This window comes from Phoenix dactylifera, chromosome 8, assembly GCF_051530095.1.
Source record: "Phoenix dactylifera cultivar Ajwa chromosome 8, Ajwa_hap1_PhDact_Kaust_v1.1, whole genome shotgun sequence".
NCBI classification, from domain to species: domain Eukaryota; kingdom Viridiplantae; phylum Streptophyta; class Magnoliopsida; order Arecales; family Arecaceae; genus Phoenix; species Phoenix dactylifera.
Window position 1 is genome coordinate 28462053 of NC_143197.1, and position 18261 is coordinate 28480313.

At 37.3% G+C, this 18261-nt stretch overlaps 1 protein-coding gene across 1 annotated transcript; it reads left to right on the plus strand.

The window, feature by feature from the left end:
* The first annotated feature begins 487 nt into the window (after window positions 1-487).
* LOC103706248 (putative WRKY transcription factor 62) lies at window positions 488-2587 on the plus strand. The gene is made up of 3 exons (XM_008790302.5): window positions 488-902; window positions 1530-1634; window positions 1820-2587. The coding sequence occupies exons 1-3, from the start codon at window positions 571-573 to the stop codon at window positions 2277-2279; spliced, it is 897 nt and encodes a 298-aa protein (XP_008788524.4). The 5' UTR covers window positions 488-570; the 3' UTR covers window positions 2280-2587.
* The last annotated feature ends 15674 nt before the right edge of the window (window positions 2588-18261 follow it).

Here is an 18261-nt window from a genome sequence, read left to right on the forward strand (position 1 = left end):
GATATAGGCCAGTTTAGGAAAGTTTTGGGAGGGCCAAAAAGTACTCCTAAAATGTACTTTTTCACTTATTTTTTGGCCCTCCAAAAAAATACTTTTCCGCCCTCCAAAAACTTTCCTAAATTGGCCCATATCTATGTGGCTACACCAAAATCACCTCCCCCAGGTTCTCAAAGATTCGCCACTCCCAATTCCTCGCAAGAGTGGGGTCCTTCTCCCCTCTGGCCGACTTCACCTCGCTCTCTAATTAACTCTTTCCGTGGCGTCCGGAGTCTTGGAGGTTGACTGACACCTGAAGGTTTGGGTGGGTATTAAATGTTAAGATATATACTCGCGGTGTAAAAACGAGAAGTTTCTCCGGAGAATAGAGAAGCAGAACCGGTCGAACAATAGCTACAGGAGGACAAAGCTCGGGTCCCACAACCAGGAAACGACTTCAACTAATAAACTCGAACACCTTTGGATATATATAGGGACGAGGAGACTGCAGAGGCTATCTCACATCTTCTAACATAGGAGAACGCCAGAGAGACCACTCCAGTTTGCTGCGACGACTCCAATTAATTCATCGAGATGAAGCAGCAGATGGAGCCGAGTTCCACATCCGAGCTGTTGGCATGCGACCAGGAGGCGGCAATCAAGGAGATCAATCGAGGCCATGAGCTCATGACTCAACTCCGAGCCCTCCTTATGCCGTTGCTTCCGGCCGGTGTCTGGTCGGAGCTGGCCGGGGACCTCTTTGAGGAGATACTGAAGTGTTCCACCGCAGCTCTCTCCGGGCTTCGCAACGGTGGGTGTGGAATGTCAGCTGCCTCTGACTCCGATGATGACCGGAGAAACAAAGTGTTTGATGGGAAGAGGAAGAGCACCGAAGAGAGAGAAAAGCCTGATGGTCGTAAAAGAAGGTTAGCCAGATATTCTAACCTCATCTCTTTCTTGATTATCCAGCCGATTTTCTGCTAAGAATTTTAGCTCAGAGTCACAAAATTTAATCTGCTAGCTTTTTTCTTGTCATTACTGCCGCTGTTGTTGTGGGGATAGCCAACCTTACTTCAAAATAGCCAATTTTCTTACTTCTCCTCCTCCTCTTTCCCTCCTTTTCTTTTTCCCTTTTTTTCAAGCAAAGGAGGCAAAGAGCTATAGTTACATCAGCCAAGAATTCCATCCTATGGTTCAAATCACCATTAACCATCAACAAGTTTAGGAAAAGCCATCAGGCAACATCTGCATCTTCTTGGGAGGTGTGTGATGAGGTGTGCTTCGATTAACAAGGATTCTCTATGACCTATCTGTACCCTTTTTGTTTGGGTAGATTATCATGCTGCTAGCCCTTGTACACTTCATACTGAAAGCTTTATCTCTTAAAATATGCTTTTAACCTTCTAAAAAAAGTAGATTTATCTTTTTTTGGGATACCTCAAGAGAAGGTATATCATTACGTACTGTTATTTATTTATTTATTTATTTTTAGTACAAGCATTAAACCTTTGATTGTTATATAAAAAATAACCTTCCATTTCGTTTTACTGCAGGAGGCAACTTAACTCGTGGTCCATTGTTACTTCTGTCCCACATTATGATGGCCATCAATGGAGGAAGTATGGGCAGAAGCAGATTAATAATGCCAAATACCCAAGGTACTTCAGTTACCTATTGACCCAAATTCCAAGAAAAACAAAACTTATTCACACAAAATAACAATTCAAAATTAAAAAGGAAACATTCCTATAGACCATCGACCTCAAAATCACTACTTTTAAGAGAGGACAATATAGGATTCCTGCGATACAAACTGATCAACTGTTCCTCTACTATGAAACAGGAGCTACTACAGATGCACTAATTCTAAGGACCAAGGGTGCCCAGCAACTAAGACTGTGCAGCAGGAGGACCGCGATTCTGATCCACCCAAGTTCAGTGTTACTTACAGCATGCAGCACACCTGCAAGGATGTGGATATCAATTCCCCTTTCGTTATGGATTCTGCACCAAGAAACACTTCACTTCTTGGCTGTGAATCCGTTTCCTTGTGCTACCAGCCCTCTCCATCCTTTCTTTTCACTGAGAACCAGAGCCAAGGTAACAGCCTGTTGATCGGCGGTAAATTGCCGACAGATGAGCTACTTTCTGGACTTCTTGAACCTGCAACACCCATTGGCACACCTACTTCGGTAGATGAGATATCAAACATTTTCTCGCCATTTTATGCTGATTGGGAGATGATGATGGATGCAGTCGATTTAACTGAGGCTAAAACATATGAGAAGGGAAGTTTCTTTTGAATCTCCGTGCTGGTTGAGATAGGTTTCTTAAGGACTGGACCTGTAGCTCTTGGGATAGGGATATAAAGTTGACGAAGCGAGGCCTCTTTGGAGCGCCATGCTCCTGGAGAAGATGTATTTCATGCGCTAGGAGATGGATGTATACATATTATAAGTTACTGATTTTTTTCCTCTCTTCCTGTTTTTTTTGAAAAAAACAAAGTTTGAGAAGCTCCTTAGATGTAGAGGATGTGCAACTGTAACATGTAAAATTTTATGTACGGTTCTGGCAATCTAATTATCTTTTCAGTCAAGCTTGTGGCATAAAATTGTCCTTTTTTTTTTTTTAACCTCGCACTTGTCTCATATGCGGGGCTAGATACAGCGGGAATGGGACTCACGTGTGGCAAAGACTATTGAAGTCATCCTCGAATAGACTTCTTGTATGTGGGCCTACCTATTTAATTTAGTGTTCACATGGAAAGATACCATTTTGCCAGGAAATTTGATGGACGACTTGGCAGTTGAGCAAGAATTTTACCATCATCATGTCATCATTGTTTTAAGAAAATGATTTTTTTTTTTTTTTTTAGTTGGGTAACTTGGGTTGGGCCGGGTGGTAATTATTCAATCCAATACAATCTACAGATATTAGACTAGGTTCTTCGAAAGATTTCATTATTTATTAGCTTCAGAATTCAAAGGGAGCCTTGGAAAAGATAGGAGATTTATTGGTAATTTTATTTGGGAAATCTTTTTGTTTGAGATTTTTGCCTTGAGCTAAGATTTTTCATCTTGCTATTGACCCAGCTGCATATGAAATAATGTAGCTAGCTCCTTTTTTTTTTTTGAAAGAAAATCCAGCACGTTTTATGAGGATTCCCTAGAGATTGTTACTTGATATTTCCTAGAATTTTCTTTTCCTGAATCATTTTTTTTCTTAAGAAATCTATGTAGATCGATTCTAGAATATGTAATAACCGTAGCATGACATCAACCACTTAATCGTTGAAGAATGTAATTCCATGGGATAAAGCCCCTCCTCCCTCTTGTTGGCCCTTGGGACAAAGTCCTCCCCTTCTTTCTCTTTTCTTCTCTCTTAGGCGTGGACACTTTCCCCGATTCTGCTTCCATTCCTTCTCCTCTTTATATTTTCCCTCCCCTCGCTCTCTTATTTTTAATGTTCGAAGCAAGGCAAGGTACAGACATACCCCGATCTTCTCCGGTGGGGCAGAAAGAAAACTTGTGAAGCGAAGCTGTTTAGTTCTCTGATGGTTTACTATGATCTGATGGCAAGACATGTTATTATCTGAATTTTGAAAGTTGAATTTCAAAATTCGAATGATATTTAAATGTTTGCATGGAGGAGGTCTTAAATTTTGAATTTTGAATTTTGAATGTTATTTTCGATGTTTGGATGGAAGTAGAGAGGTTTTTTTCTCATTTTTTTGGTACTCTTTTCTCTTTTGTATTTTTTCTTATCTTAATAAAATATAGGGTGGATCCTCCCTCCCTTTGCCACCACCAATCTAGAAAAGCAAAACCTAAAAACCTTGTGGCTAGGGAAAGAAACCAAGAAAGAGAGAATAGGCAAGGGATGACTTACATTAGGTAACCAAGTTTGTCACTCAAAACCAAAGCCACCATGTTAGCAAAATAATCCTCCTGCAGCTTTGTCTAAAACTGTTCTAGAAACCTAGCAATATTACTAGCAAATAGGGATGCATAATAGGGTGATAAGGTCTACCGTACTAAAGGAATAAACTAGATTTGGTGTACATATTCTTTGAAAATAATTGGGAATAGGGTGGAAAACTAGAGGAGGTATAAAATAGCTAAACCAATTCTATCTTCATCCCATGTGTAAAATTGGCTTTCTTAGAGTTGAATAGATTAATAAAATTAACAATCTGCTCTAACCTAGCATAATAATTTTTGATATTAGACAAAACAAAGCAAATGAGTTGGACTACATACTTATTGCTAAATCTTTGCTAATGGAATGAGTTAGTGATCATTTGATTCTATGAAGGAACCTAGTGAACCTGTGGACATCTACCCCTATCATGACATGTATAGATTTCTCCCAGTAAAAAAGAGTGCTTATAAAATCTTTATGAAGATAAAAAGTATTGGGATAGAAGAAGATAAATGAGGAATAAGATGAGAAGGTGAAAGTGTAAAATTCACCACAATTAATTCAACATGGTATAAATCTCAGTTAATCAAAAGAATACCTAACAACCTTTTTGCTCAAAAAAAAAATACTAGTGCTCAGGAACTTATAATCTGTGAAAACATTTTAAGTTCAAACCTAAAAGGTGGGATTCCTATGATATCTCTCACAAGAATTTGAGAATACAAATAAACTCCTTGCTAGATTATAATTGTAAACTTGACAAAGTTTATTACCCTAGAAAGATTAGGACGTGGCCAAAAGGGCCATAAATTATATCTCAAAGAGATCTCTCCAATCAATCCAAAATCGATGAAATATGAAATCAGTGTGGAGAAATATGCTTTTAAAAAATTTACAACTTTGTTAGATGTTACTACTAAATTTTTCACTATTTTATTTGCTGATTCCTACGGATGATATTATTCTAGATTGGTTCCATAAATCCGATTAACCCCCCACCTCCCCAAAAAAAAGAAGAAGAAGATAATTACTCCTTATAGGTTTTAGCAGCAACTGTTGTATGGTATTATTTTTAAGATAATTGGGCATGAGACCTGCAGTTATTAATCCAAATGTTAATGTTGGCACCAATATAAATGCAAACCCATGACTAAAATTCATGGAATCCATCACTAAAGATTAAATGAAAAACATTTATTCCAATCCAACTGCTTATTCTCCTACGATTGTCAAACTGCGTTTGGCCTTCTTACAAAATCTTGGCTTAGCTCGTTTCTGTTTTTTATTTTCTTAATTGCTTAGGATGGCAGTCTTGAATTACTGATAAAGAAGGCCCTACAACTTTTGTCATAAAATTTTATGAAGCTAGCATTTCTGTTTGTCGTACTGATGAACTGGGCTTGCCAGCAAGAAAGTCTGGCTTGATATCGTTGCATGGCAATTGGCAAGGCGTATCCAGCCGGCTGGTGTCGTTCCCAATTTGTGCAGTTAGTCGTAGAAGTACACAACTCGCCATTTAAAATGATTGAGAGATGAAGCAAAGGGACAAATACGTCCCATATCAACTTAACCCGAAATGGATCTGTCCTAACTTTCCCATATCAAATTAACCGCGGGCGGGGCGTCGTTTTCTCGTCGCAGACGCGCTCTGGTCCTCCTGTTTGTCCGACTTGGACTTGGAGCCATCACCGGCTGAAGAATTTCTCGGCGGGGTCCACAGCAATACACGCTGCGTTCTGCGTGGCATTTTCCTATTGGTTCGGATCAGTGCGGGGGAGTGTGACCGGATACACCAACACTGGCCACGTGACTCTCGTGGTCCGATCCCAAAGACGAGGAGTTAATGGTGGCGTCTGTAGAATAATGATCGAAGGGACGTAACTGGGTAAAGACTCTAAGACCAATCACCTTGCTTCATTGAATGGGGCGGTTCCGTGTTGTCTATTCTAAGGAAGCTAACGCAGGCACCTTAGTCTCGGGAGAAGCAAATTCCATGCAGAGTTAGGTTTTTCGCTTGGTGGTCAAAAGGACTGGTTCAGCTTCTCCAGATCCGACAAAAGTAGGGACCAGAGAAATCGATAGTAAATTGCCTGGACCAGTAGAAATTGTGTTAGGTGCTTAACAAATAATAGAGTAGCACGGCAACTATTGCAAACTATTTTCGTGACAGTTTCTTCATGGCTACTCTAAGGTTTACCAGGTCTTAACCTTTCAGCGTGTTGCTATGTGTTCTCTCTGATTCTTTACCTTTTGGGTGATTGTTGTAGCTCATGTTTTTGCCTTCCATTATCTGCATGTCATGCGCTGTTCATTTCCAGCAGGACTAAATATTATATTTTTACAACATTACTCGTTTTCCATGCTCATGTTATTTCTTATATGTTTTATGAGAAATTTATTATATTTGCTTCATGCTTGATATGTGATTTATAATTTACTTCAAGTATCACTATATCCAACGGGCAATAAGTCTCTTTATTACCATGGAAGAGAGCTAAAAGAGTCCTTGGCTTATAAGGTTAAGATGATAAGAGTTAAACGAGGACACAAATAAATGAAAAGATGATAAAAAAATATGTTTGACAACATATATCTATTTTTTCCATGAATAAAGATGCTTACTTCTCTCTGATGAAACCGAAGAGTAATTTAATGTACAATTTGTATTTTATGATATAGACGGTATCTTAAAATTAAGATTGAAATGGTAAACAGGGAATTCTAGATTTCTTTGACCCATTTTCTGCCATCTTTATACAATGTACCACTCTCCTTAGGTAATAGAATGATAGTCTACAACCCGAATTATGATTACAATATGAAACAAGGAAAGAAACAAAGTATATATATTGGAATTTTATCTTTTGGCCGCTTACCACCAAGTCTTTATCCCTTTTGATTTAAATTAAAATGAAAGATATGTGCAGAAAGAGTCTTGGCAATAGAATTCCAAGAGTCAAGTATAGTTAATATAAAGCACAAGAAAGTTTCATGATGTGAACATTATCAACTAACATTTGATCGAACGTGCTAGCTTCGCAAGTTGGTAAAATATCTTGGTTTTTGCACCAAAGTCTTGAGTTCAAATATTATGTTCACATCAATTAGAAGGTTTAGGGGTATATAGAGGATTACAAACACTTTTTCTTCTTTGGCTCATCAGACTCTTCGATTCAAAAAAAAAAAAAGAACCTTGTTTATATAAATTAGTTTGATGAGATATGATATATCAACTATTCTCCATTATTGGGGATGTGAAGGAGCATTGCAAAACTCATGCTCGAAGTCTAGGTGGACTTGCAATCATTTTCCCTAAAAATAGAATAGAAAAGAAAAGAACCCCATTTGGGTTTCTAAATTGAAGAATAGAAGTCTAGTTTGAAGAGATAAAAGAAACAGGCTTGAATTCGAACCATAAGAATTTCATGCATGGACTTCATTTGATATAGTGATTATTAATTATTAATGCCAAGGGAAGGAATTAAGCCCGGTCTTTACTCACATTAAATTGTTGTTGATAGAAACCTACTTCACCTTTTTAAAACTTACCACCAACTCTTCCTCCAGAAAAGTCTTATACTTTGAGAAAGTTTTCATCAAAAGATTGTTGGTCATTTGAGAAAGTCAACCACACTAAACTTTTGGAACTTCACCAATGAGTGAAAAAAAGAAGCATATCCATTGGCCCTGGATGTTGTACTCACCATTCTTGAAATGAGATAATTAGTTTTGAAAATAGATAATATGTATCTCAATCCAATTCCATTGATACCAATCTCTAGCTCATTTTGTGCCATATTGGCTGTTATCATGAGCATTAAATTCTTAATGCAATTCCTTACTTTTAGTAGCTAGTCTGCATGTAACATGTGTCATTCTAATTTGTGGAGAGGCTATATAAGATTATATATATATAGAAATCCATGATGCACGAACGGACATTGATCCATGTAGTAATCCATGATGCACGTCGCGCTTTTTGCATTGAGATGTAAAATGCAAGGTCATTGCCATTGGTCCAAGCCCATAAATCTAGCGTATTATTTCTAGGGAAATTAGTCCATGAACTCTATTATCCTCATGATGCATTATGCATATATCATACATACATACATAAGAAAACAAAAATAAGCGGATAGAATGGATGGAAGTGCTATAAAGAACACGGTTATCCTGCCCAATATAAACAAAGCATTGGTGCAAACTATCATGGTCAAAGTTTTGACTAGAAGACCAGTAAACAATTATAGAATGAACAGAAGGAAGCACTTAACAAGTTTTATTTAATGATTGGGTGACAGCCATGCATCCTGGGGAGAGATAACAACAACAAAAAATATGTATTGTTACCTATTGCTGCGGAATTCGAGTTAACGTCGGAATGCAGCTCGAACGATCCTAAGGTCAGCTAGAGACGAGCTGAGCAGACTGGCCGAGGTGCGAAGGGTAGATCTCCTCCAAACGTGGCCTGGAAAAAGTCTGCTTGTCTAAGAGCTTCCGGCGGAGGACCCTTCAATGCCTAAGTCAGAAGAATGAGGCAACAACGTAGAAAGAGAATTTTCGCAGAATGTAGTCTCTATAAGTAATGTTGCATGTGTACTTGAGGTCTCCAAAGCTGCTCCTTTATATAAAGAAGCATATTTTATCGTTACTTGTCCTGACGTGACGTGCAATGATAGGCAGGTAATGACTGATAGTACGGTTGAGGTATGGGTGTCCTTTTGCATAGGCGACGGGCTACGTTGGTGGGGTGCAGGCCATGGTTCTGCTACGACTGCAGGCTGTCAAAGCTGTCGGTTGTTGGGACTGTCGATTCTTATCGATAAGTGCTGATTGTTCTCTTTAGTTGATGACTCGTTAGCTGATCAACTTCTCGATTTGGGCTGAGCTAGCTCACTTTGATTCGTCGGCTGCTCGGCTAGGACCGAGATTGTTCTCCTCAACTTACATCTAAGATAAAAAGGATAAGTCTAGTTCAAGGTTAAGATGTCTAGTATTTTTCCCAGCACTACTATTGCGCAGCTCATGATGGTCGGGATCTCATCGATCTATGGCAAGCCAATCACCCAATTCTATGTTACCGATGGATTGAGCTTGGATCACTAGCGGTCCGTAGCTTCTGTTTCAGCAAAAGAAAAGAAAAAGGAAGAAGTCCCGGGCGGTTAAGTTTGATTTCATGTTCCGTAATATTCCAAAACCGGAGGAAAAGGCTGGCATTCAACAGCGAATAACTTTATAAAAAGGAAGTGGATGGATAAAATCTTTTACTAGATATTGTCCCCCGTCTGTCCATGTCTTGGAACCGCGGACCGGTCCCCACGGGCGGCGGTCCATCGGATTCTGGTCGGGTCCGCGAGCACGAGGCCCGCGTTGACGCGTAACAGACGCGGTCGGCGCTGTCGTCACCAATGGCTTACGTAACTGGACGTCCCTCCGCTGACGTCAAGTCGGTTGGAGGACCACGAAGAACTTAATATGGCACCTTCGCTATCCGACAGCGATGAGTTAGACTGGCTGGCTAGCCGCCCTGTCCCCTCTGTGGATATAATTCTCGAGAAGATCTGGTCAAAATATAGTTAGTTGTCTTTTGGCACCGTCTTGGTTGGTGGAAGCCCGGAAGGGCTTTGGATTTGCCATGATAGTATTTCGGACAAATAGAGTCATTTCGGAGGGGATTCATCCGCTGTTATCACATGGGCATTCATCCTTTTCTTGGAGAAATATGAAAGATGATTAAAAATTTTGACTGGGTGGGTGGATTCATTTGTGGCAGAAAACACTGCAAATATTGGATGGGCGGCGAGAGAGGCTCTTCCAGTGCAGTTATAGGATATTTTATACATCTACCCTTCCATATATATATATATATATAACAATATATTTTACATTATATCAGTATATTATATTTGTACTGTGATTATTTATTTATTTATTTACTATTAAGTAATTTGGAAAGTCCATAATTTGTTATTTTTGGTGCGGTCGTACGAGGATATGGACATAAGCTTGCTGGAAGATCTATTAGGTTTGTTAATGGCTTTACAGCTTGGAAGCCCTAGGAGGATCAAATCAACCCTTTCCAGCTAATGCAAGCACTCAATGGTGTAGTGTAGGAGCAAACCCAAATGATATGGAAGGAAAGGAAACATCAAATACTATAAAAATTATAGCAACAATAACAACAGCAGTAGGAGCAGTGTCAACTAATTTCGTAATAGTTTCTATAGCAGTAGCAACCACAATAGTAGAGACTGATAATAAGCCAAAGTATATATAATTTGGGCTTTGGTCAGATATAAACAGATTCTTGTGAATATTTAGTTAAAATTAGAAGCTTGTTGACCGTATGACCACTTATTTATCCTTTTCTAAATTTTCCTAATGGCATGTGACAAACCTAGTGGTTTCCTAAAACAATGGTTCTGCTCTTAAGCTGGAAGTTAAATGAAAGATGAAGCTGCTCAGATTCACAAAAAATTTGCACTAATCATCTAAATGTGCATGGTCATGTATAGGAATTAGAATTACAACTACATATAGTAAGGAAGTTTTGGTTTTTTCCTTTATTATTATCATCATCATTTTTTTTGAAAGAGAGAGCGTTGAGAGATCCACTTGTACTATAATTTTCGAAGTTCAAGTTGTTGAAGATATACCTTCAAAGACTGGATCACAACGTTTGGTTACTAAGCAAAAAGATATGATCACTAAAATGAACCCTAGTTCACCATCATTATTTAGTAATAATATTATTTGTTGTGAGAATAATGATGGGAGCAGCACCAACTATGTTTGGAGATAGATCATCTTCGCAGTCTGAGTCAAGAAACTAATATAACTAAGTCCAACTAGTAGGCTATGATCTTTCTTCTAATCCTCACTTCTTCTCATCATGAAATTCATTAGAAACAATCGACATTTGAAGTTTTCTATTGATAGCAGGTGAGTGTTTAGACTAACTAAAAGGTTGAGAAGCAGTTTGTTGCCTATCATTTTGGCGTGAGTGCTATACATCCTTTTATGTAACAGGTTTTTACAACTGGATATACTGGCAAGTTTATAATAATTAAACAATTCAACTCAGTAATCATCTTGACATTTTAGGAAAATGGTGGAATAGTTTGATGCCACATTTTATTGAGAAATAAAACACAAAAGAGAAAAGGGGATGAACAGCAAATCATTCTAATAACCCAACAGAGAAAACAGGATGTTACATGGCTACAGGCCTTGTCAAGTGCCACAAGGAGATTGGTTTTTAATGAAAGGAGGATTTTACTTAAATTGTTCTATAATAATTTAAGAAATGAAATACGAAAGAAACAAAGGGGTAGAAGGAACAACAGATCAATCTGACGCTCCAATGGAGAAAACATGATGAAAAGAAAATTTTACATAAGTTTTCCTATAACAATTGAATTTGTCATGTATAACATTTTGCAGGCATCTTAATCAAAAAGAGAATTTTATTTAAGTTCTTCTATATGACAATTGAATTTATAACAATATAAGATCTCACTCAAAAAAACTAGTCAAAATTTATTTGTATTCCTTGATTCTATATAAATATCTAAAATATTTCCGGTATATGACCAATAAAGGACTAAATACATATTTGCATGGGTTTTCGCAGAAAGTTTACTTCAAATGAAAGTTTGATAAAGCCATGTTTATCCTCGGTTATGGCTCATTGCCAATAAAGCTCTAGTGGTGGTTTCCCTTGCCTACGAAACTATGTTTTCCCCCTGTACTTGTACTTTTGGAGTATTTCTAGCTAGCCTCATGTCCAAGGGTACATTTCCTAGGTAGGGATGTTCTCGTCCTTCAAATAGTTATGCTGAGTATTGCTACAATTCTCTACAATGGGGACGTGGTACATAAATTGATCCTATACAGTACCCATATATATGGCACAAGGAGATTGTATGCTTCATACTTACAAGTGCAATATACTTTAGGTAGCAGTATCAAGCACCATTTCCCTTGCGAAATGTGAAACTAAAGTCTTTGTAGGTATGAGGTTTTGGCTCCGTAGGCATGGAGGGCACTGTTTCTGACGCTATGCACCTCTGACGGCCGGTGAGTAGGTTGACAATATGGTAAGATTTCCTACGAGTCAGGCTCGTTCCGACCCGTTTTCTATTTTGGAGAGATTTCGAGTATGACTTGGAATAGAGGCATGCATCAGTAGACATGTATGACCTAACTTGGATTCACTCACATACCACAGTTGCTCACAGACTACTTGGATCAAGATGGCGTTTGGTGGGCTCTTCAAGGTTTGGTTTGATCGAGCGATGCAACAGCTAAAAATTTTGGTGCTATTATAAAGTCTTAGGTTTCTTGAAACGCTTATTTGGATTCCAGAAGATCTTGATGTTAGAGCGCATTCAGGGAATCAACCATGTCAGGAGACAACTAATCTCCATTTCTTATGAACAACATATATAAATCACCTTGCAAGAGCAATTAATTATTTTTGGTAAATAGAGATCGGTTGTTGCCTGCTGCATGCATGCTATCACCTTCTTAAGCCACCCTATATTGTCTACATATTTTTAGAGTAACAAAAGAGCGTTTCCATAACATCTATATATATTCCAAACCCGAAAAACTTTCTTGCAGCCAAATGGCCCCAAATAGTTAGCCTATATGGTCAGGTGATGCAGTAACTTGGTTTTTTAGCTCCTTCTAATGGAAGGGAAGAAATTATCTTTTACGTAGACTTAAGCAGCTTAATAATTTTATATGAGAACACTTGGAATATGATGCAGTGTGACCCAAGCATTCTTTGGAATACTTAGGAGTATTATATGTCATTGGTGACGGTAGGCTGGGCCCATAACTCACAAACAGATGGCTTCATAAAAAAAACATATAGGGCCATGCAAGTTCCATAGATCTAGTATACACTAAAATAAAAAAATAGCAATATACCATCATTCCACCTAGGCATCGTAGTAAATAATAACATTTGAAAATGAGTGACGCATTCAAAAATTATTGAAATAAGACAATTTCCATCCAACTTAATTTTTTTTACATGACATGTCAACTGCACACTAGGTCTAACTGGCGAGAAACGTTGGAAGTAAACATGGCACAGTTCCATATTTTATATGTAATGGCAAATGGCAAAAAAAAAACCAACAAAAGCAATGGTAATTTAACAACACCGCGTAGACTAGGCTGTTGACTGAATTCATGCATACGGATCACACGTTACTCCGTTAATCGAATGAATTCCCGTGTATAGGGACTCCCACCCAGCGTCGTGGGGGCGTCATGCTCATTTAATGCAATGGCAACCTACTCTGTAGAATATTTTAGTTTCTTTATGTTAGATTATTCTTAGGCACCATTTGGATCCATGATATGTGAGGTTTATTCCCAGTTGTTCAAAAAAAAAATCCAAACGTGTTGAGCTGTCAGCCAGAATAAGTTAATCCGGTTATCCGGTCAACGCCTTATACCCATTAAACTGGGTGAAAAATTAAAAATGTATACCGGAAGCACCTATCCTCACGCTCATTTTTTGTTTAGCAGCTTGATTGCTATCCTAAAACTATACATTTCAACTTGCATTATAAAACAATAGTGTGTTACATGTTTTTAAGTTTGCATTTAGTATTATTCCGTTGTTGTACCTTGGAATGCACCCCGGAGATTAAGGGGGGAAAGCAGCATCAAAAGAAATTTGTTGAAGATGAAGGACCTGTATTTTTGTATTTCGACTGCAAGCATCAAGATGGACAATCCCGACGTCAAAACTAATGTATTTTGGGTTTAGAATTTGGAGGATTATACTGGTGTCACTTTAGATGATTAATTGTAGTTCTATCATGAAGTCAAAACCATATATAGCTAGAGAGCACTTAGCAATGTTCTTGTTTTATTGTTGGACATGGTTTACATTACATGCGATGGTAAGTATCAAGAAATGCACCACATGTGAGCAATGAAGGGATCCAATGACCTAAATGCATGATTCCCAGGGACTATTGGATCCATACTGCAAAACTTATGGTGCAAATTGCCAATATATTGGCATGTTAGTGCCCATAAGCTAACGTACATTGTTATGTTATTTTCCAAAAAATCTCAGCAAAATAGAGAAAAATGTTGCACTCCAGCCTTATGGGGTTGTGTTTAGGGAAAAAAACATATTACTTGATTGAAAGTTATTCACCCATTAGAAAGGTATTGGACCTATAATTCTTGGAAAAATGCTTTTTTACGAGGATTATTTTAAGATTTAATCTATTACTGCTTTCTGACATTTTTATACTTTGCAGAGATGAAGCTATGGATATGACCAGAAGTGCCTGGCAAGTTGAGAGCTATTACAAAGGACCGGTTGGATAACCAGTAAAGGTGGTTTGGGCATTAATTGGATCCAAGCCATATCAATTAGGTACAAAATATATTTTTTTAAAGAATAAAAAACCAAGTAAGGTACAAATTTTTCATAAATGGGACAAAATAGCCGCCAACATCCTATTAACGACTCCTTTAATGATCCACTTCTCCACTCTTCTTATTCAAGGTTATAATAGTAGATTACAATTTGGTCATGTTTATCTATATGTTGTCACATATGGCTGGAAAGAAACTACTAAATCTCCCTGCAGAAGAAATCTTCCATGAATTCTGTTATCCACAAGGCCCTCTATTCCTTCATTGAATAGAAAAATATTTGTAATGGAAAATCTAAAGAGAGACAACAAACTTTAGTCATACTCCTCGATGATCTTGTGCCAAATCAAAGGTCATAGTTGCTATTATCTTGTGAGTCATTTTATTGTTTTATATGACCGAATCTCTGAAACCGTAAAATTTTGAAACTTTGAAACTCTGTACATATTATTTATATTAATCGAAGCTACGGGAGGTATAGGCTTTGCTTCCTCAATTTTCCTTTTAAAAAATATTTTTTTCCTGTTTAAAAATCAAGAAGCTTAGTCATTAATTAGACAATGAGAATCATTTTGTCCTATTTGCAAAAATTTAGATTCTAAATATTCATTTATATAAAAAAGGACTATATTGGGATTAGGCGGAGAAAGGACTAAGACACCAAAATTCCTAAATAATAATTTTCAATTCATGACCAATAGTTTGAGTACCCTACCATTATGATCCATTAAATTTTGTTATTTTTATCTTGTATTTATAAGACGGACCGCTAAGAGAACCTCACTACTCGGGCCTTTGGCCCATATGCAAGACCTGGATCGCTCGAGAGATTAGGGTTTTTGTGTTGAAATTTTCTCCTTTATATACTTTCTTTGTCATTAATGAAGCATTCTCTAGTCATCTCCACCCATAGATATAGTTTGTAGCCTATATCATATAAATATCTATGTTCTTCTCTCTGTGTTTGTTTGCTTTCTCTAGATCTATTCTTGTCATTTAAACTCGATACCTATCAATGGAGTAAATAACCACCACAAATGTTGAAGGTGTTCTCTACCAAAAACAATGCTAACAATGCTAGCTAACAAAGGTGGAAAGTTTTACCAATAGGTCCAAAATCCCACCTTCATAAAGATTTCCAAGTGCTAGGGATATTTAAAAGAAGAACGACCCTCCTATAGATTTCTTCCAAAAAAATAAAAACATTAATACTATTGAAAAATTAATATACTATTTTACGATCCGAAAGTTATGATTTGTATTTTCAACTGAATTTAATTCATTTGAAAATACAAGTTCAATGTTTTTATGGTGGTTATCTTAAATAATAATACATATATTTAAGTCAAAAATCAACAAATTACAGAAAGTGTAAACCCAGCTTTTACTCTTGAAAGGCCCACAATAAGCATAGGCCCAAAATATGACAATACTTCTTTTTTTTTTTAATGTCCTGAGATTGGGAAGGGCTAATCCCCACCTTCTATCCTATACTCACCCGTTATGCACCTCTTTAAGGATAACTCCAATCCGAATCAACTCCTTATCTTGTGCAAGAGGTGATATTATTCAAGCAACTGTTGTTGCTAGAACCACCTCCAGCGTTCTTTTTTTTTCTGTTATGAAACGGGAGGTGTGACCACCCGAAATTTATTATGAAAAAAGATAAGAAGATTAAAACAACATCAACGGCAGCATATACGGAATGTTAATAAGAAAAATAGCACAAAAAGAACGGGAACATTAACACATTATTATTTCTTTTCGGTTTTGAGCTGATGCTGTTTTGCCGCGTATTAACCTTTCAACCTGTTCCATCCATTTACTTTTCCAACTTTTCTGATTTAACTTATCTGGCTACCAAGTGATGATACCAAGGATGCATTGGTTCAGCCTCGGAATTGGACCGGGTCGAAATGAAAATCACAATTGTTATATTCTCCGATGCCTTTTTTCTATAACCGGAAAGTTCGGAATCGAAATAAAATTTGAATACTAGGCGAAAGTTCAGATTAGATTTTGAAGGATTGGAGCATTTTTTCCATTCTCCTCTTGAATTGGAATGAAAAAAATGTTCCCTCCAACCAAATAAGAATGAGAGTCGTTCATTCCTGTTCCTATTTCAGAGTCCAACTTTTCCTAACCAAACAAGCGCCAAATATTGTCTCATTCGCGGCAATGCCATGTGGACAGAGAAATGGCCTAGAAATGCCTATATTCATATGTTAATTTGTAAGATGTGTCTTTTAAAGCTGTGGTCACAATTAATCTTTTCTTAATTGTTATAAAATGAATCTTTCTTCCCCTATCTTTGTCTAGACATAGAAGAGATAAAGTAGGTGTGGAAATACACCTAGCAGATATCATAGAAGAGATCTCATGCATACTAAATTCAATGTTTTCATATCATCTGCTCCTTTTGGTCTATCTAGATAGTCTTCTATCGGAGACCGCCCATTTTTTTGGACTCTTCATCTCTCTCACTTTCTCCACGAAGGTAAGGATGTTCACCAATAACGAGCATAACATCCAAACGCGGTAATTTCGTTGCATTAAAATTAAATTAAATGGTAATCAAACTAGGAACTGTGAATTAATTTCTCCTATTTATTTAGGAAATTTCTGCCTACAATCCAATTGGCCTTGTCGGCTCGTGGACATCATCTCATTGCTTATCCTCTCATCTTTCTCAACTCATCTTTCCACATGAAGGTGGGCTCTTTGCGTACTTTTATTTCACCTAAGATAATAATGTACGTTTTGGAGACGACAAATAATGGTTGAAGAAATTATATGATGAGAAGAATTTTATACTGAGCTCATCTCAATTTTGTTACTGTTAACTATGTATGAGTACATAAATAATGATTGCTACCTGTAGAGCTTGTAACAAATATATATTGTGCCCCAAGCGGGCTTAAGCAAGTTCTTGGTCAGCTCAATCTCTTGGTGATATTCTGAGGCACAAATGAAGTTGGGACCTAGTGTGAATCCCAAACTCTAAGCTATGCCCACGATCTCATTACTCAACTGAAATGTAGTCCTGCGATTAAATTAGGCGCATATATATAGGCCTGCAAAATTAGCTATAGTCTGAGACATTAGAAGGTATACTTATGTAGGTACTTGACAAGGATAGTTTTTGCACCGTTTCTTTGAATGGTTTGTGATGTTCTCGATCAATTGTTATTATCGCAGAAAAAAAAAGGCATAGGTTTAGAATTAAATGGCTCATTGTGCCGGTAACATCATAAAGCGAGCTCTACTTCAACGTTGTATTGGCCTTATCCAGTTCCAGACAAGAATTTTCCGCCTCCATTGAAGTGTCAATCTTTGTTCGCTTAAGAGAATTTGGCCTAAAATATGACCAGAAAAGAAGAAAGGAGTGTATTATGCTAATGACAAACAAAACATGGAAGTAATAAAAAGTTATCGATGCTAAATATTATTTTCTGAAGCCTTTTTTTAAAAATTTCTGAAAGTAGGTTATGTGTACATTTCTGTATATTATTAAGCATACCCGATAAAAGTAGGCTAGTTTTATGTGTTTTCTTTTTTTTTTGGCTTGAGAAGGTAGTATAAGTGTACATTGAGCATATATTTAATATGCTTATAAAGCGGAAGAAAGCAAAGAAAAAACCGATAAGAGTAGGGTCCTTGAAACAGGCTGCATCATGTACACAGGCCACTGAACCACGCACGAGCCTTTTCTTCTAGTAGACACGCCACATTTGCCGAATCCCATATTAAAGTGTATCAAACTTATCAAGCTAGCACTTAGGCTAAGCCCATTGACGCCTCAAGACATTGTTACCATCATAAGACAACATTATCTTAGCACCTGGAAATTGGAATGTTAGGATGCGGCATCACCACCTAAGGTAGCCAACTTATTTTGTCTTTACAGCATCTTTCCAGCATCATAAGTAATCAAAAGAATAAGAACAG

Coding starts and splice junctions, on each gene's coding strand:
- LOC103706248 (XM_008790302.5), top strand. CDS start 571: ATGAAGCAGCAGATGGAGCCGAGTTCCACATCCGAGCTGTTGGCATGC. Junction 903..1,529: donor CCTGATGGTCGTAAAAGAAG/GTTAGCCAGATA, acceptor GTTTTACTGCAG/GAGGCAACTTAACTCGTGGT. Junction 1,635..1,819: donor AATAATGCCAAATACCCAAG/GTACTTCAGTTA, acceptor ACTATGAAACAG/GAGCTACTACAGATGCACTA.